At 40.0% G+C, this 27156-nt stretch overlaps 1 protein-coding gene and 1 long non-coding RNA gene across 2 annotated transcripts; one reads left to right on the plus strand and one right to left on the minus strand.

Annotated features, from left to right (window-relative positions):
* Positions 1-411: 411 nt before the first annotated feature.
* Positions 412-26694, minus strand: LOC133278269 (uncharacterized). Its single transcript, XR_009746493.1, has 3 exons — positions 26673-26694; positions 4676-4865; positions 412-547 (listed from the first exon to the last, which is right to left on the minus strand). It is a non-coding gene; the product is annotated as an uncharacterized LOC133278269 (long non-coding RNA).
* OSTF1 (osteoclast stimulating factor 1) lies at positions 653-17321 on the plus strand. The gene is made up of 10 exons (XM_061470837.1): positions 653-771; positions 8514-8560; positions 9207-9257; positions 9340-9403; positions 10446-10499; positions 11507-11614; positions 11909-11958; positions 12075-12153; positions 12622-12720; positions 15489-17321. Exons 1-10 carry the CDS (start codon positions 738-740, stop codon positions 15545-15547), a joined length of 645 nt encoding a protein of 214 aa, XP_061326821.1. The 5' UTR covers positions 653-737; the 3' UTR covers positions 15548-17321.
* Positions 26695-27156: the final 462 nt, after the last annotated feature.

A 27156-nucleotide genomic window follows, 5' to 3' on the forward strand; every position in this document is an offset into this window, starting at 1 on the left:
ACCCTAACTTTTTTCAACAGCGCGATGTAGCTGCAGCACGCGGTGACAGTCGAGGTATGCTTCCTCCCAGGCCCCGCCACCGCCCGGTGGAAGTATCCCGGACACCGACCCCTACCGCCAGGACACGAGTTTGGAGGGCCCACAGCTCCCAACACCTCAGCGCCTCTGTGCTAAACGTAACTTTAACCGCTGCTCACAGACACCGGGACAGCACTGAAGGAACCTCCCGGCCCAGGTGCCTTCTCCTGTGCCCCTTCACGGAGCTGCCCGCGGCACGAGGCCGCTGACCACACGCCGCGCACGGCGCGGCTCACAACCCACCGCGGCCGCGTCACGGCTCACTGACGTCATAACCCCCCCGCCACCCTGCAGGATACTCGCCCGCTCTCCTGGGGCCTCGCCGCCGCCGCCGCCGCCGCCAACCGACCCCCGGGAGCGATCCCCACAGCTTCACGCGCCCCTCCGCTGCCCCGCCCCATTGGCTGCCGCCTCCTGCCGCTTCGGGGGGCGGGGCCTCGTCGTGCGATAGGATTGGCTGGGTCCGTGCCTTGGGCCAGCGAAACGTCCGCTGCCGCCACTGGGGAGCGCTGCCTGCAGCCTCCGCCTCCCTCGTTCCGGCGCCCTCGCCCTTCATTCCGCCGTGCCTCCGCGCTTTGGTTCGGCAGCCGAGAGAGGGTTACTCTACTCTCAGGCAGACCTCTGCCGCAGCCTCATCTGCACTCCGGCCGTCTCCAGGCATGTCTAAGCCGCCACCTAAACCTGCCAAGCCAGGTAAAGAAGGGCCCCGGCGGCCTGAGCCGCCGTCTGTCCGCCTTCGGGCTCACGGGCCGCGCGCAGCCGGTGCGGATCATCCCGCTGCCCGCTGACACGTGTACGGTCTGGGGGTCGGGTCTGAGCTGTTAGAGCAGGGAGTGGGGAGCGGGGCTGCCCTCCTGCCCCTCTCGTTTCCCGCCACGCCACGCTTGCGCTGCATCGGTAGGACAGGCAGCCGCTTCCGCCGCCCTGCCTCCAGCGGCCCCGCCTGGAAGGGGTCATGGAGCTGCCCCGGCCCCGGGTCTGGGTGGTGTCCCGCTCCTACTCTGGCTCGGAAGAAGTTTCGAGAGTGAGCTCCAGCCAGAGCGGGCGTCTGGAGACAGGCCACCCGTACCTCGCCCCGGCCTGCCCCGTCGGGGCGCGGCCTGGCACTCCGTGCTCGGGCACTGAGCTGCCGAGGGGAAGCTGGCGTAGGCTGGGGTGCATAGGAAACCCTCTAACCTGTTAAGAAACAGGCGTGGAAATACTCCGGCGTTTGCCCAGCGATTGCGTGGGTTAGCAATATGTTGACACATAAAAGCGGTTTTATCACATAGTCGCATGATACCTGTGTTCTTCTAACACGGCATCCGACTGCTTCCCACTCTAGTATTCCCTGCAGCCAAACGCTCAGTGTGTCCTTTGACGTTTAACTGGCGTTACTGTGCTTGTCGTCCTTTCTGGTACATTGAATCACTGATATATAATTTTTTTTTTTTCTCCTCCACCCTTTCCAGGTAAATTTAGTGAAAAGTTAGTTGGTGTTTTCCAAACTATGATTATTGATCCCTAAATACATCTGAATTTCAATATTTTGGCACTTAGAGCAATATTTGAAATACTGGTGGGTTTTAGAAACAAATACATAATATGATCGAGTATTTTAACTAGACAACTAATAAAACAAGTTTTTAATTTGAAGCCAAGTAAGTGCAAACCCAGTTTTGACCATCAGCCTTGAACAATATGCAGAAGAAAAGTCTTTCAGAGCTTTCTGAATGTAGAATTTCGTCCATGGAAGAATTTTGTCTGTCCTGCAGTTTGCTAAGCGCTTTCTGAAAAGAGCTTACATGAAATTAGAAAGTGAAGGAAGCATTGCTGTTGCGGACTGTCACTGAAAGCTGGTACTGAGGAAATCTGTGGGTTTCTGAAGGAGTGTGATGTTGCGCTTAACAGCCAAATATGTAAAAAGGATAGATTTTCCCAGTGAAGTTGGTAACTCAAGTTTTCTGATTTGCAAAAAGATGAGTCAGTTTTAATGTAGGATTCTTACAGAGTTAAAGGCTTTAGCCCTACCTAACCTGCAGGAGCTGTTACGCTAACAGTAGATGTATGTCTAATACTAGGTTGCTGAAGTGCTGTTTTGTGGTAGGCTTGATCTGATAAAATGCAGGCTGCCATCAAAAGTTCCCTACCCGCTTCATACGCTGCTATTCCCTTTCCATTCCATTTAGTGATATGGCAAGCTGGTTCCCCTTCATACCCTGCCATTCCCTTTTCATTCCATTTAGTGACATAGCAAGTTGGATCAGTGCTCTGCCTGCTTATGTTACGTTATTTTTATGTCGTAATGAACTTGCTGAGCTGGTTTACTGCATGAGTGCTTGGCACAGCAAAAGGAAGTGGGTGGAAATAAATAGCTGAAGAAGGCAGAGGGAGAAAATAAAACTCTTGGTAATAGCTTTCAGAGCAGTAAGATTAATTTTCTCAAACCCCTAATTTTTGAAAAAGTTTTGCAAACTGTTGCTTTTTTTCTTTTTTTTTTCCCCACCCAAAAACGTTTTCAAGAGCAGACTGTCTCCTAGCATACTGTGGAATGTTTCTGTAGTTACATGTCTGGCTTTATTCTGTCTATAATGTCAGTGATGTGTGTGGTACTGTCATTGAATCTTTCAGGGTTATAGACATTAAACTGTCCTGATTAAAGAAAAATACAGGGACTGCTTGTGGTGAAATAGTTGCTACCACAGTGTAATGCTGTCTCTTGGTGGCTTTTAGACTGCAATGGGTGGAATGGCATTGTGCATTTGGTCAAGCTGTGTTAATTAGTCTTCACTGACTTTTATCAGTTATCCAGTCTATAAACTGGGCTATAACTTGGGTCAGGGAACAGCAAACCTGCTTGTCTTGCTGCTGAATTTTTACAGTTCAAGAAGAGGTTGCTATAGTTCTTTCCTTTGTGTTCGTGGGTGGGGGAAAGTGTAGGCCAGGTAGAGATGGAAGGAGATATAACATGTCAGGGAAGTGATAATGTTAAGTAAAATAAATAATCATCCTCTGTATAGCAGCGGATGTTCACTGTACATCACAGGGGTCTTGAACATCAGTGTTCAATGGCTGGACAATGCTTTAGAAATGGGGGCAGGGGAAGGAGATGCGGAGAGAGGAAAACTTAACTGGCTATAGCATTAAGTGTGGTTTTCATCAGTACATGAGAGCATTTGATCTGACAGAAGGCTCCTCTTAATCCTGTGGCATGCACAGCACATTAGGATTTCAGTTACAGAGAGTGGTTTTGACATCAATATGTTTTAGACAGCCATCTGACATGTTTGTCAAGACGTGAGCTAGTATTTTGGGGTCTGTGGTTAGCCCTTGATTAATGGATCATGATTACTTTTCGAGACTTTAAAAAGCTTTTGATTTCTGGTATTTTTATTTTTTTTGAGACTCTTGTGTAAAAAAAAAAAAGTGCGTAGCTTTGCTTTTCTACTAGGCCTTTGCATTATTACTGTTTTCTGGCTGTATTTTCTATCTAGACTTGCTACTGAACATACAAAAGAGTGGGAGTCGAAAATAGCAAAGACTTTCTTCTCTGTCAGCGTTAGGCAACGGGAGGGTTACCCCTCTGTCTTTCAAGAATTCTCTTGGTGTCTCAGACTGCATTGTTCTTTCTCTGCAGAGTTCATTGACTTAAACATTATGTGTTAGATGCTAATCCTGTTTACAAAAGTTACTTACGTTGAACTTGACAAGCTATATTGGCTTCTGCTATTCGTCTCCTTGAACAGCGCTCTGTCTCATGTTACATTTTTCATTAGTTTTACACAGTGGGCAGCAACCACTCTGGGGGAGATGAAAGTGGTATATTAATGTTTTAAAGAAACCTTACTTAATTTTATATCATCTAGATAGAGTGAGGTTTGTTGATCATGGCCTAGAGTCCACACAACATTTACATTTTATGGCGAAAGACCAGTCTTTGAGGTAATCAGTTTTTTGAGAGGAAGGGAGGCAGGAGGAAACATAGGTAGTATAAAGGGTTACTCCCTTTAAGTAAGTCTGTTGACCTTCGTTCTGATTTTCTGTAAACAAATGCTATTTGCTTCTTCCACTCCAGATACTGAATGATGCAGTCATAATTGTTCCTGCGCTACCCCAGTTTATCGTCTACACTGGCACCAGTCTCCCCTTTGCATTCTTTTCGACATGTCTCTAAACAGATTCCTACCTTTTTTTGTTTGTTTAATACACCATCCCCCCCTTCCTTCCCTCTAATTTGTATGCCCTGTGTTCACTGTTCACTTCCCCTTTCTAACAAGCACTGCTTAGAAGTCGATGGTTCTCTAAATAGTGGGAACTCCACTTTTTTCTCTGGAGAGTTGGGAGTTGGGGCAATCCTTAAATGCTGATTGATGTCTGTCTTTACAAAAAGCAAAGCTACAAGCTGCGTCCCTGTAAAACATATTTCCACTAGTTTTATTTCTGCTTGAAAGTCTGGATGTGAAGCACCTTATTTTCTAATTCCTCAGGAAAAAAAAAATCAGTCTAACCATAATGTCATTCTAATAAAATTGCATGTCTCCTAACAGATGTGCAGATCATAACATGATGCTAAAGCAAACTGCCAGCATATCACAAGTTATTCTGATCTGCAGCTTACCTCTGATACTGTGACTTGACAAAAAGATTGTATCTTCAAATTGTTGGTATACACTGCCAGGTTGTATACTTCTTTTGCAGGTTCTTAGGCCAGCATTGAGAAAACCAACATGCTGGCCTTTTGCCACCACACTTTCTGTGAGGTCAGGCAGAAGATGCCTCTCACTTCCTTCAGAGAAATTCATCTGAACCTGTATAAAAATTCATACTCCCAGTTACATAGGTTCTGGGAGAAGCCTCTAGAAGCAGCAAAGGCCCTGGAAATCTTAACTGTCCTTTTTCTACCCCATATTCTAAATCTTAAATATTTTAACTTTTTGGTCTACCTGTTACATGCACTCATTCAAATTAGTTGTTTTCAATCAAGTTGGTGCTAGAGAGAGCAACAGATTCCCTACTGGTTCTGTGCAGTCTTACAGGAGCAAGGAGGAAGATAGCTGGTGACAGCACCAAATTAGCTTGGACCTTTATACGAGTTGACAGACTTGAGGTTTCCCAATTTATCAGTGGGTGACCATGGCCAGTTCCGATTTTTCTAGAGCATAGAAGTTATCCCTGTCTCTGTATTACAGGTACTGATAGTGCTTAGTGATACCCAGCCAGTCTGTTTTTGTAAGTTAATTTTCTGATTTTCATAGTAGTCTAGACCTGCTTACTCTAAATACAGCTATGGAAGATGCTGGATCATGATCAATATCTGATTTGTAGAACCCTGTTTGCATCAATGAGATTTCATTTTGTCTGCAGGTGAAGCAGGATATGAAATACTAACCAAGACTCCTGTTGGTCCACTGGGTCCAAGCTTTGATAGCACCTGTAATATTGGCTTACTGACATGCTTACTTTCTTAACTAAAATAAATGGTTCTTGTACCAAGTACTGTTTATTTTTTTGGTTGAGGAAGTGATAGAAATTGATGGGTAATGAAATTATCTTCCCTGCTGTTTGGTGCTGGGAGTTCACCTTCACTCAAATGTAATGCTGTGCAGAGATAGATCTATTTTAATTCTCCCCTACCCCCTTCTAAAGCTTCTAGTATTTTCAGAAAATGGTAATTTTATTACTTTGTATTATGAGCACAGCAATGATCTTGTTTCCATTCAGAAGTTGCATATTTAAATTGTTGTTATTGTTTATCAGCTCAGTTTCTTTAATTTTATGCACTTAGCTGAGAGGTCATATCAGAAATCTGAGTTGCCAGTTTCCTTTCCTCACAAAAGCAGAAGAAGTGTGTAGCAGAAGTTATCCAAAATAATTCGAAGGGTATGAGGTCAGCCCAGCCTGATAAAACATTTGGTTTTTGTTGCTGGTTACAGAGAATCATTGGTTTGACTCCTTTACTTCATTGTGTTGCTGAGGGAGGGTTTGCTCAAATTCTGGGGGGCGGAGTTTGTATGCTAAGAATATTTGTATCTGGTTAGTATATGTTACAACTTAGCTTTTTTTATTTGTCAGTTGTTTTGCAGATTTTTAATGCAGATTCCCTGAGAAGGGAAAATACAACGTTGTGGCTAAAGTATGGGATTGAAAAGAAAAAACACTTAAATTTGTCCTTGTGCTTAGGAAAAGGTTTAATGTGGGACACTGTTCCCTATTTGCTGTGTTTTTAAAAGGAATAATCCCCTCTTTACTAATGCTGAGAATTAGGTCATTTAATGTTTGCCTGGTGCCTTGAAGTCTTAAAAAGGTGCTTGTATCTTTTGTGTTCTACTTAATTTTTCCTTTAGAAGTACTTGGGGGGAGTGCAGTTACGCAACTTTGGTAAGTTCAAATGCTAATGTATTATTTCTCTGTCCTACATAAATCCTACAATGTGGTTCGTAGCAAAGTGGTAAAGGTGAGCACAGGAAGTCACCAGGTGATGTCTGACTTTTTGCTTATTCCAAAGGACACCTGCCAATACAAGCTCTAAGTCTGTCTGCATGCTGAGGGATGGGCATTGGTAGATAAAAGTACTTCAAGTGATTACAGGTACTCATATGCCTAGTAAAATACAATTTAACAGCGTTTTCAGGCCTGGGACTCAAGTTTAATGTACCATTTGCATGCTTACATTTTGTTATTTTAAATTTTCTCGGCTGTTTATTTTTTTTTATTTTATTAGAATTTGGCAAAAATAACTTCAATGCCAAGGTCTTGTTGTTCTTAGCTCTTCAATGCAGTAACATAACCAGGTTTAATTTAATGTCTGTTTATGAAGAAATATTTAAAAGATTGGTTCCAGTAGTGGGTACTGTTTTACTCCCATGTAAAGTGCTGTAAAATTACAGTTAATCAGGCCTGCAGTTCTGTAGATTAAAACCTGTACTTTGCATTTCATGACAGGAAAATATTTTAGAATGAGTTGTGCTGTGTGTGACACCACAGCTTGACATTTCGGGAAGTAACTCTCTGTTTCAGTTGTGGAGAATTAAAAAAAAAAAAACAACCACCACCAACCCCCCCCCCCCCCCCCCCCCCCGAATTGCCTTTTGTTTAAACAACATGTCAGCAATACTTTCATCAGTGTCAGTGTTTCCATTCTTTTTTTCCTTCCCTTAGGGTGTGATAGCTTTAGAAAACCTGTTGACACAGATGCAGTACATTATTACAGGAAACACTATGACATGCACAAATCTGTATTTGTTGCTTTTCCCTGTCATCTGCCATCTTCTCATTTCCCCTTTTAATGTATCTTACTCTTCCCTCTTGCTATCCATTTCCTCCTTTTACTTACATTAAACCTTGAAAATTGGTGGGTGATGGTTAAAGTCGCCAGAGTTGTCAGTGTGCAGTTCTGTCTTGTGTTTATCTGTCTCCCATGTAAGAAAGCCAAGGAGAAGGGATAGTGCTCTTGCATCACCTGTCCTGTTTTGTCATCTGTCTTTCCCTTGTTTGTTTGTTTTTACTTCTTCCCAGCTTCAGTTCACACATTTCATTGTGAAGCTCTTAGATCTAAGAGGTATGTCCTTGGTTCATCATTTCTATACGGATAACAAACAGATCAGAAGTTTCATCCTTTCTTTGGCTGTTGCCACAGTACAGGTGTTTAGTTTTTGAGGCAGAGTCTGAGAAGCGTTGGACCTTTTATGTCTAGGAAATGGCTGCTGTGAGAGAGACTAGTAAGACCAAACTGAAATTTTATGGTGTTATTAAAAAATAAGATCTGGCAAGAGGATGGGATAGTTACAAATCCTAAGCAAAATCATACACACATAGAGAGTGTATGATTCCATTTGCCAATTTAAAATATTTACATGGATTAATTTTATGGTTATAGTCTTACATACACTTAGCCTCCAAAAAGCGTGAGACACAAGGCTACAGAAATGTTTTTCTTAGTAGTTATGCCTTGACATTGACATTTGTAATTTTTCTTAAATGCAGTGATTTCTGTGCTACTGCATTATGTTCCTAATCTGTAACGGTTACAAGTAAGTGTGAGAATATGTTGCAGACATTGGTCAGTTATATTTCTTTATTATTAATTCTGTATCACTTGACAAATCTGAAATTGTTGATAGAAATCTGTGCAACATATATGAGTGTGTGTGTGTGAATATGACTGAAACTACACTTTGCCTCAGAAATTGATGGTAACACTTCAATTGACCTGCATGGTGAGTGTGAAGTCCTTGTTCCTTGACAAGAAGCAGCTTATCTTTAGCTGGTCAGTTGGCCCATTTCTTTTAGAACCTGTGCTGCTGGGGTGAGTCTTTTCATTGTGATTATAATTTTCAGAGGCATTACACAAATTTGTTCAGCCAGCAGCTTCAAGGAATTTACTTGGATTTGAGGGCTGTATCTGTATGCTATGTTTAGAAGGTATGATACTGATACTGATTTTGTTTCTTTTTTAGGGCAGGTTAAAGTGTTCAGGGCCCTGTATACATTTGAGCCCAGAACGGTAAGTGTATCTAGATTTAACTGTTTTGAGAAGCATAATTTTAATCTTGTCTGTAACAACATATTTTTCAGTTCTGCTAGGGTTTTATTCGATATGGTTTATTAGACTTGCTGTATTATGCTTTCAATGAAAAAACCTTTTTGCTGGATATCCTTCTAAATGTGAATAAACCTGGGTGATTAATCATCACTCTCCTTTTTTAAGTACAGCTCTTTTTAAAAGCAGCATACTTTCTTTTCTATTATAAGTTATCTGTAATGTAAGATCAGCAATATACATGGTTTTTTGCTTTTCTTCCAAAGGCAACAAAGATAATTTGAGAACTAAAAGATTTTGTGAACTGAGGCCAGCTAGAAAGGGTATGAAGTTAACAAACACAAGATGTATTTCACTGCTTTTCTTGCACAATGCTCTGTTGGAAAGACCACAGTCTTTTTCTTTAGTTATCAGGAAGGTCACAGATCTGAAAAGTGAGCTGTAGGCAATTCAAACTACAATATGAAAGACTATCAGGACTGTCTAATTGCTGGAGAACTTGAGTTTTTGTTCTTTCGAAGGGAGAGCTGAATGTACTCTGCTTTATCGAGGTATTTGTTTTACCTAAGTACACACATTCATATTTTTGTTTACTTTTTTTCTTTTTAAGCCAGATGAACTGTACTTTGAAGAAGGAGATATTATCTACATCTCAGACATGGTGAGTCTCAGATGTCCCGTAAGACTGAGTACTTCTGAGATGCAGCATATCCCTTCTAAAATATTTTCCTTATTCTCTGCAGAGTGATACAAACTGGTGGAAAGGAACTTGCAAAGGGAAAACTGGACTAATTCCAAGCAACTATGGTAATGTCTAGAATATTTCCATTTGGCAAGGTCATTCACAATCAAAGGAAATCACTAAATAAAAATGACTGATATACCGATTTTCAAAAATTGATCACAGTATTGGAATTTAAGAGTCCTCTACCAGGGTATTTCAGAATACATCTGCAATATAGGTCCCCATGGTACATCAGCCCTGGACAAGCTGTCTTATATTTTTATTGCCCACAGAAAGCTTGAGTTTGTCAAGTATTCACGTTTCTGCTTGTGCAGGTAACAGCAACAGATGCTCTCATTTTTGAAGGGAAGAACACTTGGATCTAAAGGATAGTTTTATAGACAGCGCACGAAACTGAGGCTTCTATTCTTGGTATTCTAAATCAATGCATTGAAATTTTTTAAGATCTTATTATTAGCAGTATCTTGGCTATATTCCTTCAGTCTTTACATTGTGTTTGTTTTAAGTAGACCTAAGGAGGACAGTGGCAACCCTTTAATAGCTTTGAGGTCAGGAAGCCCTATACAGTGTCAGGTGGCCTCTTACAGAGGTAGATAATCAATACTGGATTGTTAAGTAATGGATATGGACCTGACTGCATATGGACAGGAAGCTAAATCAGATTGTGAGCAGTTCTGTAGACCTTTTTTGATCTGTCCTCTTCCCACCTTCAGAAATGGGACTGCTTGCCATTTTTACTTTTTAATGATTATATTCAGCCCCAGAAAACATTATTTTCTTGGGCATTGCAACACATTAAATATTCCATACCTGTTTGAACTGAACAGAAATGCTTTGTCAGATTCAACTAAAACCACTTTGAAAAGCCATGCAAACAGACAACACAGCACAATTCTTCCAAGTCCTCCTAGGAAATGTAGGCAGGGTAGCAGTTTTACATGACAGATTGCAAACTGGTAATACCTTAGTAATTGTGGTTGCTTCATGTTGTCCCTTCTTCAATAGGAGACATCTTCTGGAATAAATCAAAGTTTTATTCCATGCAGGTGCCCAATATCTATTCAGCTTCAGAAGTAGTTAGAATTTCTCTTTTTTTCATTTCAGTGGCAGAGCAAGCAGAGTCTATTGATAACCCACTGCATGAAGCTGCCAAACGTGGTAAGCGTGATTTGCGTAATGCTATAGGATGATTTGTTTGTTTCTGCCAAAATAATAATATATTTTCCTGGGTTCAGCAGTAGCAGTCAGTTTTCTCCTCCTTGGTAGCTGGTGCAGTGCAGTGTTTGGACTTTTGGCTCGGGAGCAGAGCTGATAACAATGATGTTTTGATTTGGCCAAGGACTTTGTGAGCCTCATGCTCTGCCAGGGAGGAGGGGAAGCCAGGAGGAAGCAGAGACAGGACACCTGACCCAAGCTAGCCAAAGAGGTATTCCATACCACAGCACGTCATGCCCAGGATGTAACTGAGAGTTAGCCAGAAGAGCTGGTAGACTCCGGGGTTGGAGGAGGTATGGGTCGGTGCTTGGTCGGGCTGGGGGTGCGAATTATCGGTTGGCTGGTGGTGAGGTGGTGTATTCTCTTCCCTTGTTATTTCCTTTATCATTGTTATCACTGGTGGTAGCAGTAGTGATTTGTGTTATACCTTAGTTACTAAACTGTGCTTATCTCAACCCGTGGGAGTTGCATTCTTTTCGACTCTCCTCTCTGTCCCTCCAGGAGTAGGGGGAGGGCAAGAAGGGGGGGAAGTGAGTGAACAAGTTGTCTGGTTTGGTTTAAACCACGACATATATTTAAAATTAATTTATCCTGTCTGTTTGGTTGTGTGGTATTTTGAACAAGTTATCTCGTAAGTTTTGCAGTTTTTAGAAGCTGAACTCATTCACAGCCTGGTAGAATTGCCACTTTGTGATTTATACACATTGAAAGAGTTTAGTACCATCTATTTAACTATGTAGGGACCTAATAGTCTTCTGGGAGAAGAAGAAAAGGTTTGATGTGACTTGGACTGGTTGTTTTATGAATTATAAGTGTTGCTGCTAATCACTTTTTTCCTCACAAGTTCACAGAAGGACTGACACCCTTCACAAATAACTGGGTGTCTTTAATGGTTCTCTTAACTTTTCAAAGAGGAAAACAAAATCATCAAAACTGAATTTGTCTTTCAGGCAACTTAAGCTGGTTGAGAGAGTGTTTGGATAATCGAGTTGGGGTCAATGGCTTAGACAAAGCTGGAAACACAGCTCTGTACTGGGCATGCCATGGAGGCCACAAAGGTATTGGAGAATTATTTTGAAATAATTGTTCCCTGGTTTTCTTGATTTGCCTTTTCGCCTGTTTGCTAAAAGTGCAGTACTAAATAATAAAGCCAAGATTTTTTAAATGTCATTCTATCTTTTATTTTAAGAAAGGTTAAAGCTTGCTTAATGCAGTCTGACTGCTACAGATTTTCATTAGCTGTTTTCACTCTTTCTTTGAATCTTAATCAGAATTTAGACTGTGAATGCAAAAAAGTCTGTTTTATTTCTGCTAAATTTTTTTGTTCACCCCTCCCACCCTGTTTTATGCAGATATAGTGGATGTTCTGTTTACCCAGGCAAACCTAGAGTTAAATCAACAGGTAGGTTAAACCAGCTGACCCTTGCAGTAGAAGTGTGATGTTAGTCATGCTTGGTACAAGCTGAAAGGTTTTTTTTCTGTATTTTAATCCTGTCGCTTTTCCCTCTAACTCCACAGAACAAATTGGGAGACACAGCTTTGCATGCTGCTGCATGGAAAGGTTATGCAGATATTGTAGAGATGCTGCTGGCAAAGGGTAAAGATCTTCACCAAGGTTTCAACAATCTGTGTGGCAGACTAGACTGCTGAATGTTTATTAATCCGTCTTTCTTTAAGTGTTTTTCTGTAACCCAGCTATGGTCCCTAGCCAGCTTACCTGCCTGACTTTGTAAGCCTTGCAGAAGATTGTGGCAGCTGTTTGGAGAATAGACATCTCACCTGCTCAAGATAAATCTCATCCTGCTTTGCAGATAAAGTTAGGCACTTAACCCCAGAACAGCAATGACATCTGCTTCCTGGAAAGGGAAGGCAGCCAGTGAGTTCCCTAGCCAACTGTAGCTTATGGAAGAGCATCCATAGTATTTATTTTACTTCAGAGCAGTACACAGATGAGATTCCCATGTCCATTACCGTTCAACCCATGCTATTGAAACACATATTGTAATGCCATTGCCCAAAAAATATCTGGGACAGTTATTCATTATGAAAACTTTCTATTCTAAAGGGGCAAGAACAGATCTGAAGAACAATGAGAAGAAACTGGCATTAGACATGGCAACCAATGCAACTTGTGCTTCCCTTCTTAAGAAGAAACAGAGTGCAGGTATTTTTTGTTTTGTTATTCTGATACATTCTTTTCCTTTTTAGGAGACACTTAGTATTTTGACCAAGTATCAGTGTGCTGATAGCCATAAAATCCATTTGAGAGCAACATGGGCTGAAAGTTGTGTTTGAAAGGGTTCTCTTGAGAGTGCCAGTTCAGTGGAGCTATGATAGAGACCTGTGGTTTATCACGTTCAGTGTGGCTGACTCCATACAAAATGCCATCTTGTGTCAGCAAGAGGCAAAAGAGCTCCAAAGATGTGGAAGCCATAATAGAAGGGGAGGAAATGGAGCACAGACTCTTCAGAGTGGAGAAACAGAAAGCAAGTAAGGATGGAAACTACCTTAAAATCAGCATACCACAAGGGACAAGGTATGAGACTAAAACAATGTGGTATGTTCCCCCTTATGCCTGTCCATTTCTCCAAACTAAGCCAAACAAAGACCAACGGATGCTCCTCTTTCATTTCCTTACTGATACTTTTTCAAAAAACACAGGCAGAGTTACAGCTTATGTAACTGGGATATGCAGTCTAGCAACTGTATTGTCACTGGGCTAGGGAGAGCAGATGGGATGCTAACCTATGGGTGGCTAGGAGTGGGAATTAAATGATAGAATAGATGACCACAACTTTAGAAGGCCAAGAAGAGCAGTTGCAACAAAATTGCTATGCAGCTTTTTGACAGAGGTAATAGTGGATTTCCCAGGAAACCCTGACAAATTTCTATCAGTTTTGACTCTGGAGAAAGCAGTGATAACAAAGAGCAGAGTTTCTTCTGTTTTCATATTCTTTTTCTAATATTAGTTAATATTCTTTTGAAGCACTTTTCATCTTTGTCAACTGTAGGCACCTGCTACAGGAGTATTCTCTACTCTCATGTCCAGAATAATTGTATTAATGTTTAATTTTTTGCTGCTAGGTAGCTTCTGGTGTGTTTGCTTCTCTCCCTCTAAACTAATTTTGTTTCATGGCTGACTGATTTATCATTCTTATTTATTTCATAGAGTGGTTAGGGTTCGAAGGGACCTTAAAATCATACAGTTTCAGCCCCCTGCCATGTGCAGGGATGCTGCACACTAGGCCATCTTGCTCAAGACTCTGTCCAGCCTGGCTTGAACATTGCCAGGGATGAAGCATTTACAATTTCTTTGGGCAACCTGTTCACCACTCTCACAGTAAAGAACTTCTTCCTTATATCCAACTGGAACTTCATCTGTTACCAGTCTCTGGTACTCTCACATGCTACCTTTTCTTGTATGCCTCGGTAAGAGCTTATGTTCTCAGTCTAACTGCAGTTTTAGTATTATCTTCCTTGTTTGCTTTTCTGTCTTAATTTGGCGTTTTATAATCTCTGTGACACCACTGGCCTGTATCCTTTTCTTGTGTTTTGTATTTTCTCAGTTATTCATTCTTCTGTATGTGTTCATTCTGTATTTCAGTATTTCCAATATCTGTGAGTGAAACAATTGCTGTTTTCCAGAGATTTAGTTCCTATATCAGTAGTCTTCTGTGTCCAGTTTCAAATCTGTTCCTATTTAGTTAGGGCTTCAATCATAGTCATTCTGTGAAACATTTTGTTTTACCCAAGGAAGTTTACTTTGTCTCCATTTAAATTTCAAGTTTTGTGGTTTGTTTGTATACACACACATTCAAGTGTCATGATTGCAGAAGTATATTCTAAGAAATAAAAGTTGTTAAAATCCTGTCATGGAATGCAAAAAGAATTGTGCTCCTGAATGGGGGAACAGTTGTTACACAGAAGAATGGGATTTGTCCTTTCTTGAAGAATGGCCCTTTAGCACAGCACTCTACAGTTTCTTTCTTCTCTTTCCTTTCTTCCTTTGCTGCTTCTCCCATTCAAAAACAAACAAACAAAAAAATTATTCTCTTAAGCTTCTTTTATCAAAACAGTTGAGCAGGTCAGTTTTAAATTTACTTCTTTTTCCTCTTCCAGAAGCCTAGGATAACATGATTATCACTTCTGTGAATTATGTCAGTCTTGTTATGTGTGCAGATGATATTTTTAATACTTTATTGTAATATGTTATTGCAAAGCTGTGACTGAGTAGGATCTTGTTGTTCCTGGCTCTCAGTAGTATAATATAATACATGTTATATATAACCCATATTCCTGTTCCCATACATTTAAAAATCTGTAGGCAAATAATTATCTGTCACAAAAAGCCCATACTGTTTATCATTGTACAGTCCCAAAGGTTGATGTGGTTCTGCAGGCAGTGCCACATGTCTGGTGAATATACATTAATACTCCTGTTTTCTCCTTACTGTCCTTCAAAAGCTCATAAGTAGATATAAGAAATATTTATTCAGGAAAAAATGTTTGTGAGGAAAAAAAAGCAGGGGAAAGAACAGGTGAAATGTGTTTTATTTTAAATAGAGAATGGCGGCCAGCTAAGCAGTCAGAATAAAACCATAGGGGTTCTTCCACCAACTCACCAGTCTTTTCCTTTGTGATGTAGTGGTAACATATACAGAAAATAGAATGTAAGAGTTCCAGCTCCGGTTCCAAGGAGCCAGAAGATGGCTCTTGAAGGTCACATGTATCTCACGTGTATCTCACATGTAGTAGATGTGATTATTGGCTTAGCCCTGCTTTTGAGATCCAGAGCTACAGCCCCATCTGTGTAGCCCTAACATCTCTAAATGATACAGGAATCAGCTTTCTCAGATGCTGGTTTGCAAGCATTGCAAATGTGAAGCTTTTTATGATTTTATCCTGTATTGAGAGAGCTTTGTTTCTTTCCAGGTACAGTCCGAACATTAAGTAATGCGGAGGAATACCTCGATGATGAAGACTCCGATTAGCTTTTCAGCCTAAAGAACTATATCTTGCATTGCCTATGTCATTCCCAAAACGTGTCTTTACAACTGTAAAAATATCTAACTTAGAGTATTGCAGTCTTCCAGTATAGCATATAAATGAGAGGGTGGTGCTTTCCAAAGGAATAATCTTCATGTGTGCAAGAAGATGCCACATTTTAAATCATAGTGCCTTTGGAATTGTCTTACAGAGGAAGTGTGGCATACCCTTATTGTTGAATGGGCAGAGGACCATCCTCTAAACCCACAGGTTTCATCTCAGGCCTTTCCAGCAAGTGCCTTGCGTCCCTGAATTACGCTCCTTAGACTGAAAGGTCCCTTTGGGATGGCAGGACACTGTTGCTAACGTTTCTCAAAATCTCCCTGGATACCAGTTCCTTTGTGCAGATAATTACTGAAAGAGTCAGTACTGGTTGACAGGCCTGAATACCTGGTTGACATGGCATTCATGCCTGGCATGAATGACTGGTTGACAGGCATCTCGCTGCTATAGAAAGTGACATCTTTTGCCCACATAGAGCCAGGACAAGGTTTGATTTTTTTTTTTTGTTTTGGTTTGGTTTGGTTTTTTTGTGTGTTTGTTTGTTTGTTTGTTTTGGTAAATCCGCCCCTATTCCTTCCTGTACCCCTCTAAGTAAGGGGTAGAATGACATGAAACAGTCTGCCCCTGGACACTTTCGTTGTCTTCTCTATTGCTATGGGCCATATCCCTGAAATGTAAACTCAGGTGAAATGCTTGCTTAAGTCAGGCTTGCTTGAAAAGTGCTCTTAGTTTTGGACTTAGTGATGTGATTCCTTTGCTTTTTAAAGTGCATGATGCTGAAACTATTTGTAGTGAGAGGAAGACAGAATATTTTTCTATTTATCCTGCCTAATTTTTTTTTTTTTTACTGATCTCTTGCTTTTATTTTTTAAAAGAGTTCTTATATATTGCCCTAAATTACCTCAAAGCTTAAGTGTGTTTGAAGGAATGAGGGAAGATGTATATTAAATATACCACATGTATCTTTAGAAAAGATACCTGAAATTGAAGAATCACTTAAACGTATTGCTTCTTCCTGTGAATTAAAGAGGACTAAAAAATAAATTGAGCCACTTTTAAGCTTCCCTGCAGAGTTAAAAAACTAAGCACTTCCTTCAGATTGCTTAAATAGCTGCAGCCAAATATACCATACTAAGGGATACTTCCTTGCTGTGATGGTAGTAAGAAAATGTTGCAAGTGTTTGAGATGCAGTCTTATTTTCAATTTTTGTTGCTAACTTTCCTGTTAGCAGCTTTGACAGATTCAGTCCAACACAGCAGTCTGTGATACTAAAAAAGAAAAAAAAATTTTAAAATGGCAAAAAAAAAAGCTCTTAGATTGGGGATAAATGAAAAGCTCTGGTACAAGACTGGGGATAAGTGAAAATCACACTAGGTATTTTAGAAATTAAAAGAAGACTAAAGCACTCTCATTTTAAAAAATACATTGAACCAGATTTTTGTATTTTTATTATCCTGCGAAAGACTAGGTACAGGTAAGGCTTGTTAAATGAGCATTTACCAAAGAAGACATTGTTCAATTGACCAGAACTGTATAAGATGATGGTGTTGCACAAATAGTCACCTGCAAGTATAATTCTGAATTGTTTAAGTGTTAAAACCATACAAAAAATATTTTAGCCCTATGAGATCCTGTGGTCAGCTGAACAGTGATGTTTTATTTTGTGTGAACTTGGAAGGTCCTAGAGAGGAAAAAATAAAAACCAAAGCCACCAAGCTTTTGTCTCTAGCTTTCATTAGAACAGTTGCTGTATGTGACTCATAATAGACAGATACTGTCCTGCTTTACATTTTATCAGCCAGCTATTTTTACTAGCTCAGATTTTTACCACTGTCAAGCCACAGGTTGTGCTTCATGCTGTTGACTAACTTGATGCAGTTTCACTGTGCAAGTGAAAAAGGACTTGTAATAAGTGGCTGGAGAAGCAAGAAGGTTTATGTATCTGTTACATAAGTTTTTTTCTTGCATAAATGAAGGTTAAAAATCTTCAGTGTGACAGGACATGGAAAGAATAGCTCTTCCCAAATCACCATTTTATCTGTCAAGCTTTGAAGGCAGAGTTTGTATTCAGAAATAACTTAATGTGATGTCATCTGCTGCTGTGGGTTTAGCATCCTACAAATTAATTGCAGCATTTGATTTAAAAATGTAATGTTATGTCTGTGAAATTAGCTGCTGCCAGAAGACCCTGTGTTATTCTGCAGACTGATCTAGGTGCTGCAAGAGAAGAACGGTGAAAGAAACACAAGTTGGGCCTACAGATTGCCTGTGAAGTCTTTACTGGAGTGTCCTGAAGAAGGCACATTTACATTGCAAGGCAGCTAGCTTGTGCCGTAATTTGTTTTGAGACCAAAATTACTTCTTTTGTTTTTCCTTCACAACTTTGTTTTTCCTCATGCATCTACTCATCTTCTGAAATACAAACCACTGTGAGACTTTCAGGCAATAAATTTCTTAACTCTAGCAGTTAAGTTTTGATTAACAAAAAAAAAATAAATAAAAAGACTAAAAAACCCCAAGCAAAAACACCAAAGCAAAGTCTTACATGTAGAGGGAATTACAGCTGAAGTAAGACTGATACAGTGACTTACTAGTTCTGCAAACCCACTTATTCCCCCTACTTTTCTCCAGTGTTTGTGTCACTTAAATTTATCTTGGATAAATTTATTTATCTTAGGTAAATTTAAGACTTTCCAAGGACAGCTGCCTTCAGGTTTGTAACAATAAGAAAAACAGGCTTTTAAGAAAGCAGCATAATGAAAGATGTCAAGCTTCTGGTGTCTCCGAACTGCACACTGAAGGATATTCAGTCTTGTGTGCTTCTGGTTGAATTAGCATGTGTGCCTTTCTCTTGAAAATGAGCTGTGTTCCAGTTAGACATGCTGTGCTGTTGGGGATATAAATTATTTATTTGAGTCTTTTTCAAAGTAAATCAGTAAATTTTCTGCTTGCTTCATCAGAAATTAAATGCTAATTCCTTGTTTTCTAGAAGAGAAAATGGGACATTTCCTGAACTGTGTTTAATGTAGTTTTTAATCCCTGTGTAAAACCTTGAAGTTAATTGTGCTGCTTTGCAAGAGCAAAACCCACTTTACTGAATTCAGCTCTTGGATGTCCCAGCACCTGAAATGCAATCTGCTCAAATCAGTTAAGGTCATGTTAAATGCTTAAACTCCGTGGCCTGATTTCTAACACACTTGGCAGTTTAAAACCCTCCTTGTCCCCTGAATCCTAATTTCTGAGGACAACACTGTGTTTCTTGCATATGAGGCTTATATCAAGGACCAAAAATTGCTGAAAGTAGGTTCACCTGACATTGTGATAATTTCAGTTACAAAGTCATGCAGCATACGTCACTGAATTAAGGATTAGTTTTCAGTGGTTACCACCTACTAGTGGAGCCACTGAAATGGAACACAGAGCAGATTGAGAAGTCACAGACTGTTAATCTGTTGCTTTTTCTTGTGACAAGCATAAGCTCAACTTACAAAAAGTGTTTCAGGACAATGTTAGTTGTACTGTACTTTGGTCATAGCAGGAAACGGAAAAAAGCAGAAATGGTTTTGAAGAACTTTAAACAGGATTCTTTAAAAGAAATTAATTTGCTGTAATTTGATAAAAAAATCTGTATTCTCATTTGCTAAACAGGTGAAAAGGTAACAGTTATTTGGTTTGGGTTTTTTTTAAGCAACACAATAAAAAAAAAGTGGAGGAGCTAAAAATAAGACCACAGTACAAAAACAGTTCAGAGAAGCATAACTTTACATCACAAGTTCTGGGGCAGAATTTGGACTGGTGCTAGTGTCTGCTTGTGGCAGGAAAGAAACAGGCACTCATTTACCTGATGCCTGCTGTTTCTGATGCTAAAGATGATGTGTCCAATCTGCCCTTCTCCTAGACAGCTGTATCACTACTTTATTCATATAATCCTAGAATACCAAGTTGGAAGAGACCTCAGGGATCATCTGGTCCAACCTTTCCAGGCAAAGCATAACCTAAATTAGATGTCTCAGCACCCTGTCCAGCCAAATCTTTAAAGTGTCTGAGGTTGGGGAGTCCACCACTTCCCTGGGGAGATTATTCCAATGGCTGATTGTTCTTAATGTGAAATTTTTTTCTCTTGTGTCCAGTCAGACTGTGGCCTTCCTTTAGGCTCACTAGGGCAGGTCTGTAGCACACCAGAGAGTTCTTCTGGAGGACAGATTTCTCCAACAGATCCATGAGCAACATCACTGGAAAAATTAGTGTGGTCCAGCCAGTATTCTCCCCCTCAGTTACATAAGAAGGGGCTACTTCCTGTGGTTGTGAGCAATTCCTGAGGTCAGAGGCTGAGAAACCTGTTGCAAAGATAATGGTTAAGTTAGAATGGGGTTTTTAGTGCATGTGGAATAGCACAGATCTTGCAGGGTACCAATGCTCAGCTGTTCCACATGCATTAAGTTTATGCAGCCAGAAAAGAGTCTATAACCTACCCTTTGAGGATTTCAGGAACTAGGATCTGTAACTGGGAGTTTTTTCTTACAGAGATGGATTATTCAGAATATCTACTGTTTCTTAACTTTAAAATCCATATTTCTTCCTCTTCTTTCCAAAGAGGCTCTTAACTTAAAAGGCTTTAGTGAGGTTTAACATAAAACAGGCATGAAGACATAAAATACCAGAAGCAAGTTGGACATTTAGAAGTTTATTGTAATCGTATTTCTGATGTGGTGTTTTGAAGCAAATGTCTGGAAAACAGTGACTATACATGGAAAATAGAGGACCACTGTCTTTAAACTCAGCACAAACCTTTATTTGTTCTCTTGATTTGTCTTGCTTAATATACTGTATTTTTGCAGCTTTTCTGCAGTCACACTTTCAATTAACTTCATGTCTACAAGGACATACCTTAACCTTCTTCAGAGATATTCAACATAAAACTGGAATTAAATCCTCAAATTTTACATCCAAATTTAATATGTCTTTCCTGTTCAGCAGGCTACTCTAATACAAGTAGTTCCAGAGTGTTGGTGATTTACTTCAGGCTTTTTTAACTGAAGGTTTTAATTTTTATCTTTGCATATAATTTCCCTAATGTTGATAAAGTTATGGTGCATTTCACATAATCTGAAATTCATTAAAGAGTAGTACATTTCCTTCTCAGTCTATCAATTTTTACTTCTCTACAAAAGCTAATTTATGCTTTTCCCTAAGCTTTCTTTTTAAGCTCTTTTGCTAGATAATCCCATGGAAAACAACTTACTACTGCCTAGCTGTAAGTTTAAAACAGAAGAGGAACAAAGAAACAGAAAATGTGTCTAGACTTCATGCAGTTACGCTGAAAGCAAGGGCAGTAAACATTTTGTTAATGAAAAAGTTGTGCGGGTTGAGCAGCAGGCATTGTACTTCAGAGAAACTTTACATAGATTGGTTAAAGCCCTGAGCTAGCATTTACTTTGGTTTTAATGACTTCATCTAATCAGGGAACGTGGTCAATTCTGTTAGATGCTGTGAGTACTTTCCTGAAAACTAGTGTCTACATGGAGTTACAACAGTGAAAAGTGACTGAGAAATTGAAATGCTTTTCCTCCTGCTAAGACTATGGAGTGCCCTCCAGTCAGACAAGAATACTTCAAAAGCATCAATCACTGCAGAGGGTGAACTGCTGCCAGTAGTTTCTCATCAGTAGGAAGATCTCTGAAGATGAACAGGTTACACATGGTGCTTTTAACTGCTTGTGAAAATGTTTGAATTATTTCAGCAGGTGTGATGAGGTCATTCAAGTTGAATGAGTTTGAAATGAAAAGCCATTATTACACAGGAGTAAATAGTTTGAAAGGGTCTGGTGGTACTTGTATTTAACTATTAGTCGTTTCCATTGAGTTTTTCCCAAAGCCAGGCTACACCAGCCACAGCTCCAGCAGTTCACTTACCACTTACAAATTCCAGTTTTACTCGTATTATTTTAGTGAATCTCCAGTTTAGTGTTATGTTGCCATTTTAAGGGCAGTTACTGTTAATTAGCCGAGTTCTCTTTGCACTTTTCTTAGTGACACCAGTTCCCTGCAGCCTATGTACTGTTTTTCTTTGCATTTCAGTCTAGTATTTAAAATGTTTAAACGAAATTTTATGCTCATATGCTAGTCTTAGTTTTCCAGTTCAAATTGGGTGACTGAGTGAAGTAAACTGTAGCCCCCTGCTTGCCTCAAGTGACTGGATTTCCTTCAACAGTTAGAAGTATCTTGAAAGTTAAAGACAAGGGAAAAAGAAATTGAAAACTGAAGCTAGCACATGGACTTTATAAATTTAATATTTTTGTTGACCTGTGGGTTAGTGAAAACCCGTGTCTCCTCAGATGTAAAAAGGTAAGAGTCAGTGCAATATAGCATGTTTGCATATATGGTAGGAAGACAAGGTATTTAAGAACCTGCACACCAATATAATCATATTATTGTTGTGTAAATCTAAATTTCAGGGAACCTGAAATTGCTCTAAGCCAAGACTTGCTTAGGTTTGTGATTAGCCATTTCCTGCATCTCTACATTTCAAGATACGCTGCATCTCCTTAGAAACATTTTTCAGCTCATTTAATTTCATAGCCTACCATTACTTGGAAAGATGACTTAGTTCTCACTTTTAAAGGCAGAATAGACACAGGCAAGGCATGACATTCCATTTTCAGTTATTTTTATTGGCTGTTGCAAATGCAACCATTTGACACAGTCCTAACCAGCAGACTGTTATCCTGGTCAATCCTGCACTACAGTGGATAAACGAGATTGTAATAGGACTAAGTGAAAAGTAGGGTTTGATTGAATTTTTTCCAAGCATCAGAAATGTGATAAGGGCAGGCCATGTAGGTTTTACATACACTCTACATGCAGTCTCATGCTCTACCCACCATCAGGACCATGCACACAGATATCCCCTTCACTAATAATACACAGCTATGCTTCACCACAGGTCAACAGAAAGCATTCCTATCTGATGTACTTCTCTTAAGGTCACTATTTGTATTTTCATCCTGAGGCCTTTCAAGAAAGACTATAGACAATGGCCAGTATGAATTAGTTGAAGGAACTATATCAATGTTGGCTGTCTTACAGTAAGCACAGCACAAGATTTAGAAAAACCAGGAGAGTTAATGAAGAATAATAATATGAATATTAAAATTCATTAATATCAGCTGTTAATATATATACAATGAAATATTTTCCAGTTCCTTGATATGAAAGTCTATTAACATTGTTAAGGATGAGTATTTAAAGCTGGAACATAACCCTAAACACTAGAAAATTCCAGGCAGACAGAAGAAAACTAATGTGTCCATACACAAGAAGCAAAAGCAGCACAACTGCAGTAAGCGTGCAGAAGTTTGATACGATGGAGTTCATATAGACAGTAAGGGCTAGCAGTGTAAAACTGATGGAGTGTTAGCCTGAATGTCTGATGGTGCTATCTTTGAGGATTACCAGTTTTCAAAACCAGCATATCTTTTCATACAACGTATAACTTAATGTCACATTATATTCTTATTCACAGTTATAATACAGGATGTGCCTACTAACTAATATATCAGAAAAAGGTCTGTTTTGGCAAAGATCTGTTAAATGCTGAAGCATATGGAACACCAATTATTTAAAAATTTGCAGTCACCATTGACCAATTCTGTGGATGTAATTACAACTCATGAGACAGTAAATAATGATGCAGTTTATTGTTTCATAGAATGGTTTGTGTTGGAAGAGACTTTAAAGCTCATCTAGTTCCCTGCTGCTGTAGGCAGGGACACCTTCCACTAGAGCAGGTTGCTCAAAGCCCTATCGAACCTTGCCTTAAACACTGCCAGTGGTGGGGCAGCCGCAGCTTCTTTGGGCAACCTGTGCCAGTCTCTCACCACCCTCACAGTAAAGAATTTCTTCCTCATGTCGGATCTAAACCTCCACTCTCTAAACCTTCATGAATTTATGAGTATCTATTCAAATGAAGTGGTTTTTAAGAAAGCCATAGGCAAAGTTATGCACTTAGGAAGGAAGAACTAAAAGAATACAGTTAGAGAAGAGGAAATTGTGATTTTGCTCAGGCTGTAATCTCTCCCCAAAATCGTTTTCTCCCTCTGCCCTTTTTCCTTATCATTCCTTGCCATATTCAAATGGATGAGTCAGTCATCCCAGATATCTTCTGCCACACAGCAACTGAGGGTGGCAGATATTTTCTTTGATGCAGATGTGAATGAGATTTTATTCTGTTTTCATTAATTTACATTTTGCTTTATAGCAGAAAAAAAAAAGAAAAAAAAGAGTAGATAATAATACGACTGCAAAGCCAACACTACAAGTTCACTTTATACAGTAATTCACAAATGTTAGAGTACCTGTGGCAACCCAAGCAATCAGTTTTTGTGATAGATTTTGGCTGATCTGCCATAAAAGAAATTACAAGTGAAGTGAGAAAAGAGTGAGTGTCTTTGATGGGAGTAAAAAAAAACACCAAAAAACAATCCTCCTCCCCGAAAAACACCCAAACCAAACAAAAATGCCAAATAACTTTCTATATCCCACTTCCTGGTGTGTAAGGCTGCAAGACCAGTTATCTGTTAGTCATACTGGTATGTGACATTCTTATACCTGATTGTATTTTACGAGTTTAATTGAATGTTTTCATACTAATGCAAAAAAAAAAAAAACAAACAACTCAGCCCATTTGCAATGACAGTTTTACAGTGAAATGGCCTTTTTCTGTGGTGATGTATTATTGCTCTTGCAGATCCATTTTCCTGTTAGTTTTTAGAAGGGCATGGTTTTGCCCATTCTTCTATATTAGCGTGGTGTGTATTTCCACTGTGATATTTATATCTTAAAGCTGAAGCTGGTTCCAAGCTAAGAGCCTTCTTTAAGGCATAAAAGGCAGTTTAATGAAGCTTTTCTTTGTCTTTTTATTTTTTTCTCAATCACCTCTTTTCCCTGTAAAAGAATGAAAACTTGTTTATTCTTGGAAAAATTCCGATCAGCTTTTCCATGCCCTCATCAGGTATGCTAGCAATATCATCTTCAAGCAGGCTAGCAGACACTTGGAGGTTAATAGTTGAGATAATAGAGTTTTATTTTTAATTGTGTAGAAACTTCTAAATGACTTAAGTGACTCTTCCAGTGACTCTGTCAAAGAATACCATCACCTAAGCATGCTGCCTCTTTTGGACATGAGCAGCAGATTGGATTTGAGCACCAGTGCCCCCAATAGCTCTGTTGTGAAACCCAGCAATACAAAATAATATTTCGGGGGACATATCCTTGGACTTCAGATAGCACATTCTGAACTGACTGGAACTTCCTGGAATCTGGAGCCAAATGTTCCTGTTCCATTTTAGGATGACGTTCGTGGGTGTCCCACAGACTGCTGACTGACTTGCAGTATTAATTTGGTTTTATCTGTTGCTGTACTTTGGGGTTCAGCTGTCCTGCAACTTTTATGAAAGCACATTCTAGTCAGTAATATGATGGGTAATACCAGCCCTTGTTCTCTCAGCAAAAATATCCAGAGTAAGATACTTGAGCAAAGTTCAGATACCAGTTCCACCCTTGAGTCTTGACACACACTGGTAGATGCTTCCTCTTCTGAGATCGTTTCAGGGAATATAGTCAATGCTAGCTTCCAATATTTTATTTTAACAGGACTTTTAACGACCGCACATTAAAGATATTTTTCCATTTGTCTGACAGGTCAATATCACAACTCACCCACTTGCCTGCTGCTATATATATGTTACTTGCCTTTTGTAAAAGGTGACAGTAACCACGCTGCCTTGCCCCATTGTCAGGCCCATTTCTCCTTTGAGTCACCTAATATGCCTCATACCTAGATTATCTGTGGTAAGGTGAGAAACGTCTGTAGGCTTTTCTCGCCTTATTGTGATCAGTCTGTGACACTGGAAGAATCTACAGTTTTGTCCTTCCGGGTTTTCTTAGTTGTAGCAAATGTGTCGTGAAGCTATTGTGTGTATGTAAGTGGAGGAAATCTCAGTGAAGTCTGGAGGACTTAAAAAATGCTAAAAAAAGATAAAGCAACAACATAGCCATGTCCTGGGGACCTGCCTGTGAAAACTTCTGTACCATTCCTCTGAGGGACCGATTGATTTACGACACTAATCCGTGCACTTGAGAATGACAGAAGGTCATTTGAATGGCCTTGATTTCTTCAAATTTGTTCAAATTCCTTTAACATAGATACTTGGATGTCTGTGATCTGCTACTCTGCCTTTTGGGATATAAACAGTACTAGAGGCTTCATGCTGTTCTGTGATTCTTTTGACAGTGGCACTATGTAAAAGAATTGCCCCCAGAAAGCAGTTCAGGCATCAGATACCTTCTGCATGCTTACCTCTGAGCTGCCTTCTGGCAGATTGATGATTTCATTCCTTCATTCTAGGTCAGAGCTTTCTGACCTAGATAGAGCTATTGGGGCTCACACTCCACTCAGACCATCCTTTGGATTGACCAGAAAATGCAGTCAATAAACTCTTAATGCCGGTTCATGGGCATCTGGCATTGAGAGTAGCTCCCAGGACTTCTATCAAGACAGCTTCTGGAGCACTCCCTGCTTCCTCTTCCGGTCTGCTCTTTTCTTGTCTGCTCGCTGGGTAGTGATTGATTAGGATAGGTCAGTGGGATATGACCTCAAGGCCCAGCCTCATCAAAGCAGGGTGACTTGTCACATTTGCCAGTGCTGTCATTAATTTTGTTGTGAAGGCATTTCCTGCACTTGATACACTCCCTACCCTAGATGTCTTAAGACATGGAATGCTGTCTTTGCCAGCATCTTGCAGTAACTTCACATGAATGCAAATTCCAGGTACGTGTCCAAGAAATCATGAGGTTTCTGATACTTCCCTCAGCAAAACCTTGTAGTTTCCCAGAAATTTTGTCCATAAACAGGCTTCATGAAGAAAGCCTGTTAAGACCTGTGGTTTGAATTTAGGGTGCCCAAAAACTACCAGCGTGCAGGAGGGAGTGACTGAGAAGTGGCAGACTCAGGGAGAATGAAAGCCCAAGATTTTAGCGGCATATGAAGCCATCTTCCGTGTAATTTACCCTTTTCCTCACTCAAGGCTTGGAAGGAGAGATTCAGCGTACTTGCAGGTTGACAAACCATATGTAGATACTGGAAGATCAACATAGAGCAACAGGTGAGCCACCTGCAATGCAGATTGTTGTTATAAATCTCCCAATCTGGTTCAAGAAAAATGTTTTCCCGGCACAGCAGTATCTGAGCCGCAAGAGGTCACTGGTAACAGCACTAAAAACAGCTCCCTGGTTTCCTAGTCCCTTTCCTGTTTTCCCTCTGTCCCTTACATCCTGTGCTTAGATTAGCCAGATATCACCTATGGATAAACTGGAACTAACTGCACCTAAATTGCACCTACTAGCATTGCAACAAGCCACAGCAGGCATGCACCAAGCAACGTTCCTGCAAATCCTCAGCTGACAGAAGGAAGGTATGTGCTGTTCATTTGCACAACGCAACCACCCAGCCAGCAGTGGTCAAAGTCTTCTCAGTACAAGCATGTTGTATTGA

This window comes from Pezoporus flaviventris, unplaced genomic scaffold (genome assembly GCF_033815535.1).
Source record: "Pezoporus flaviventris isolate CSIRO_AGI_PZ_B2104156 unplaced genomic scaffold, CSIRO_AGI_Pfla_v1 ptg000064l, whole genome shotgun sequence".
Classification (NCBI taxonomy): domain Eukaryota; kingdom Metazoa; phylum Chordata; class Aves; order Psittaciformes; family Psittacidae; genus Pezoporus; species Pezoporus flaviventris.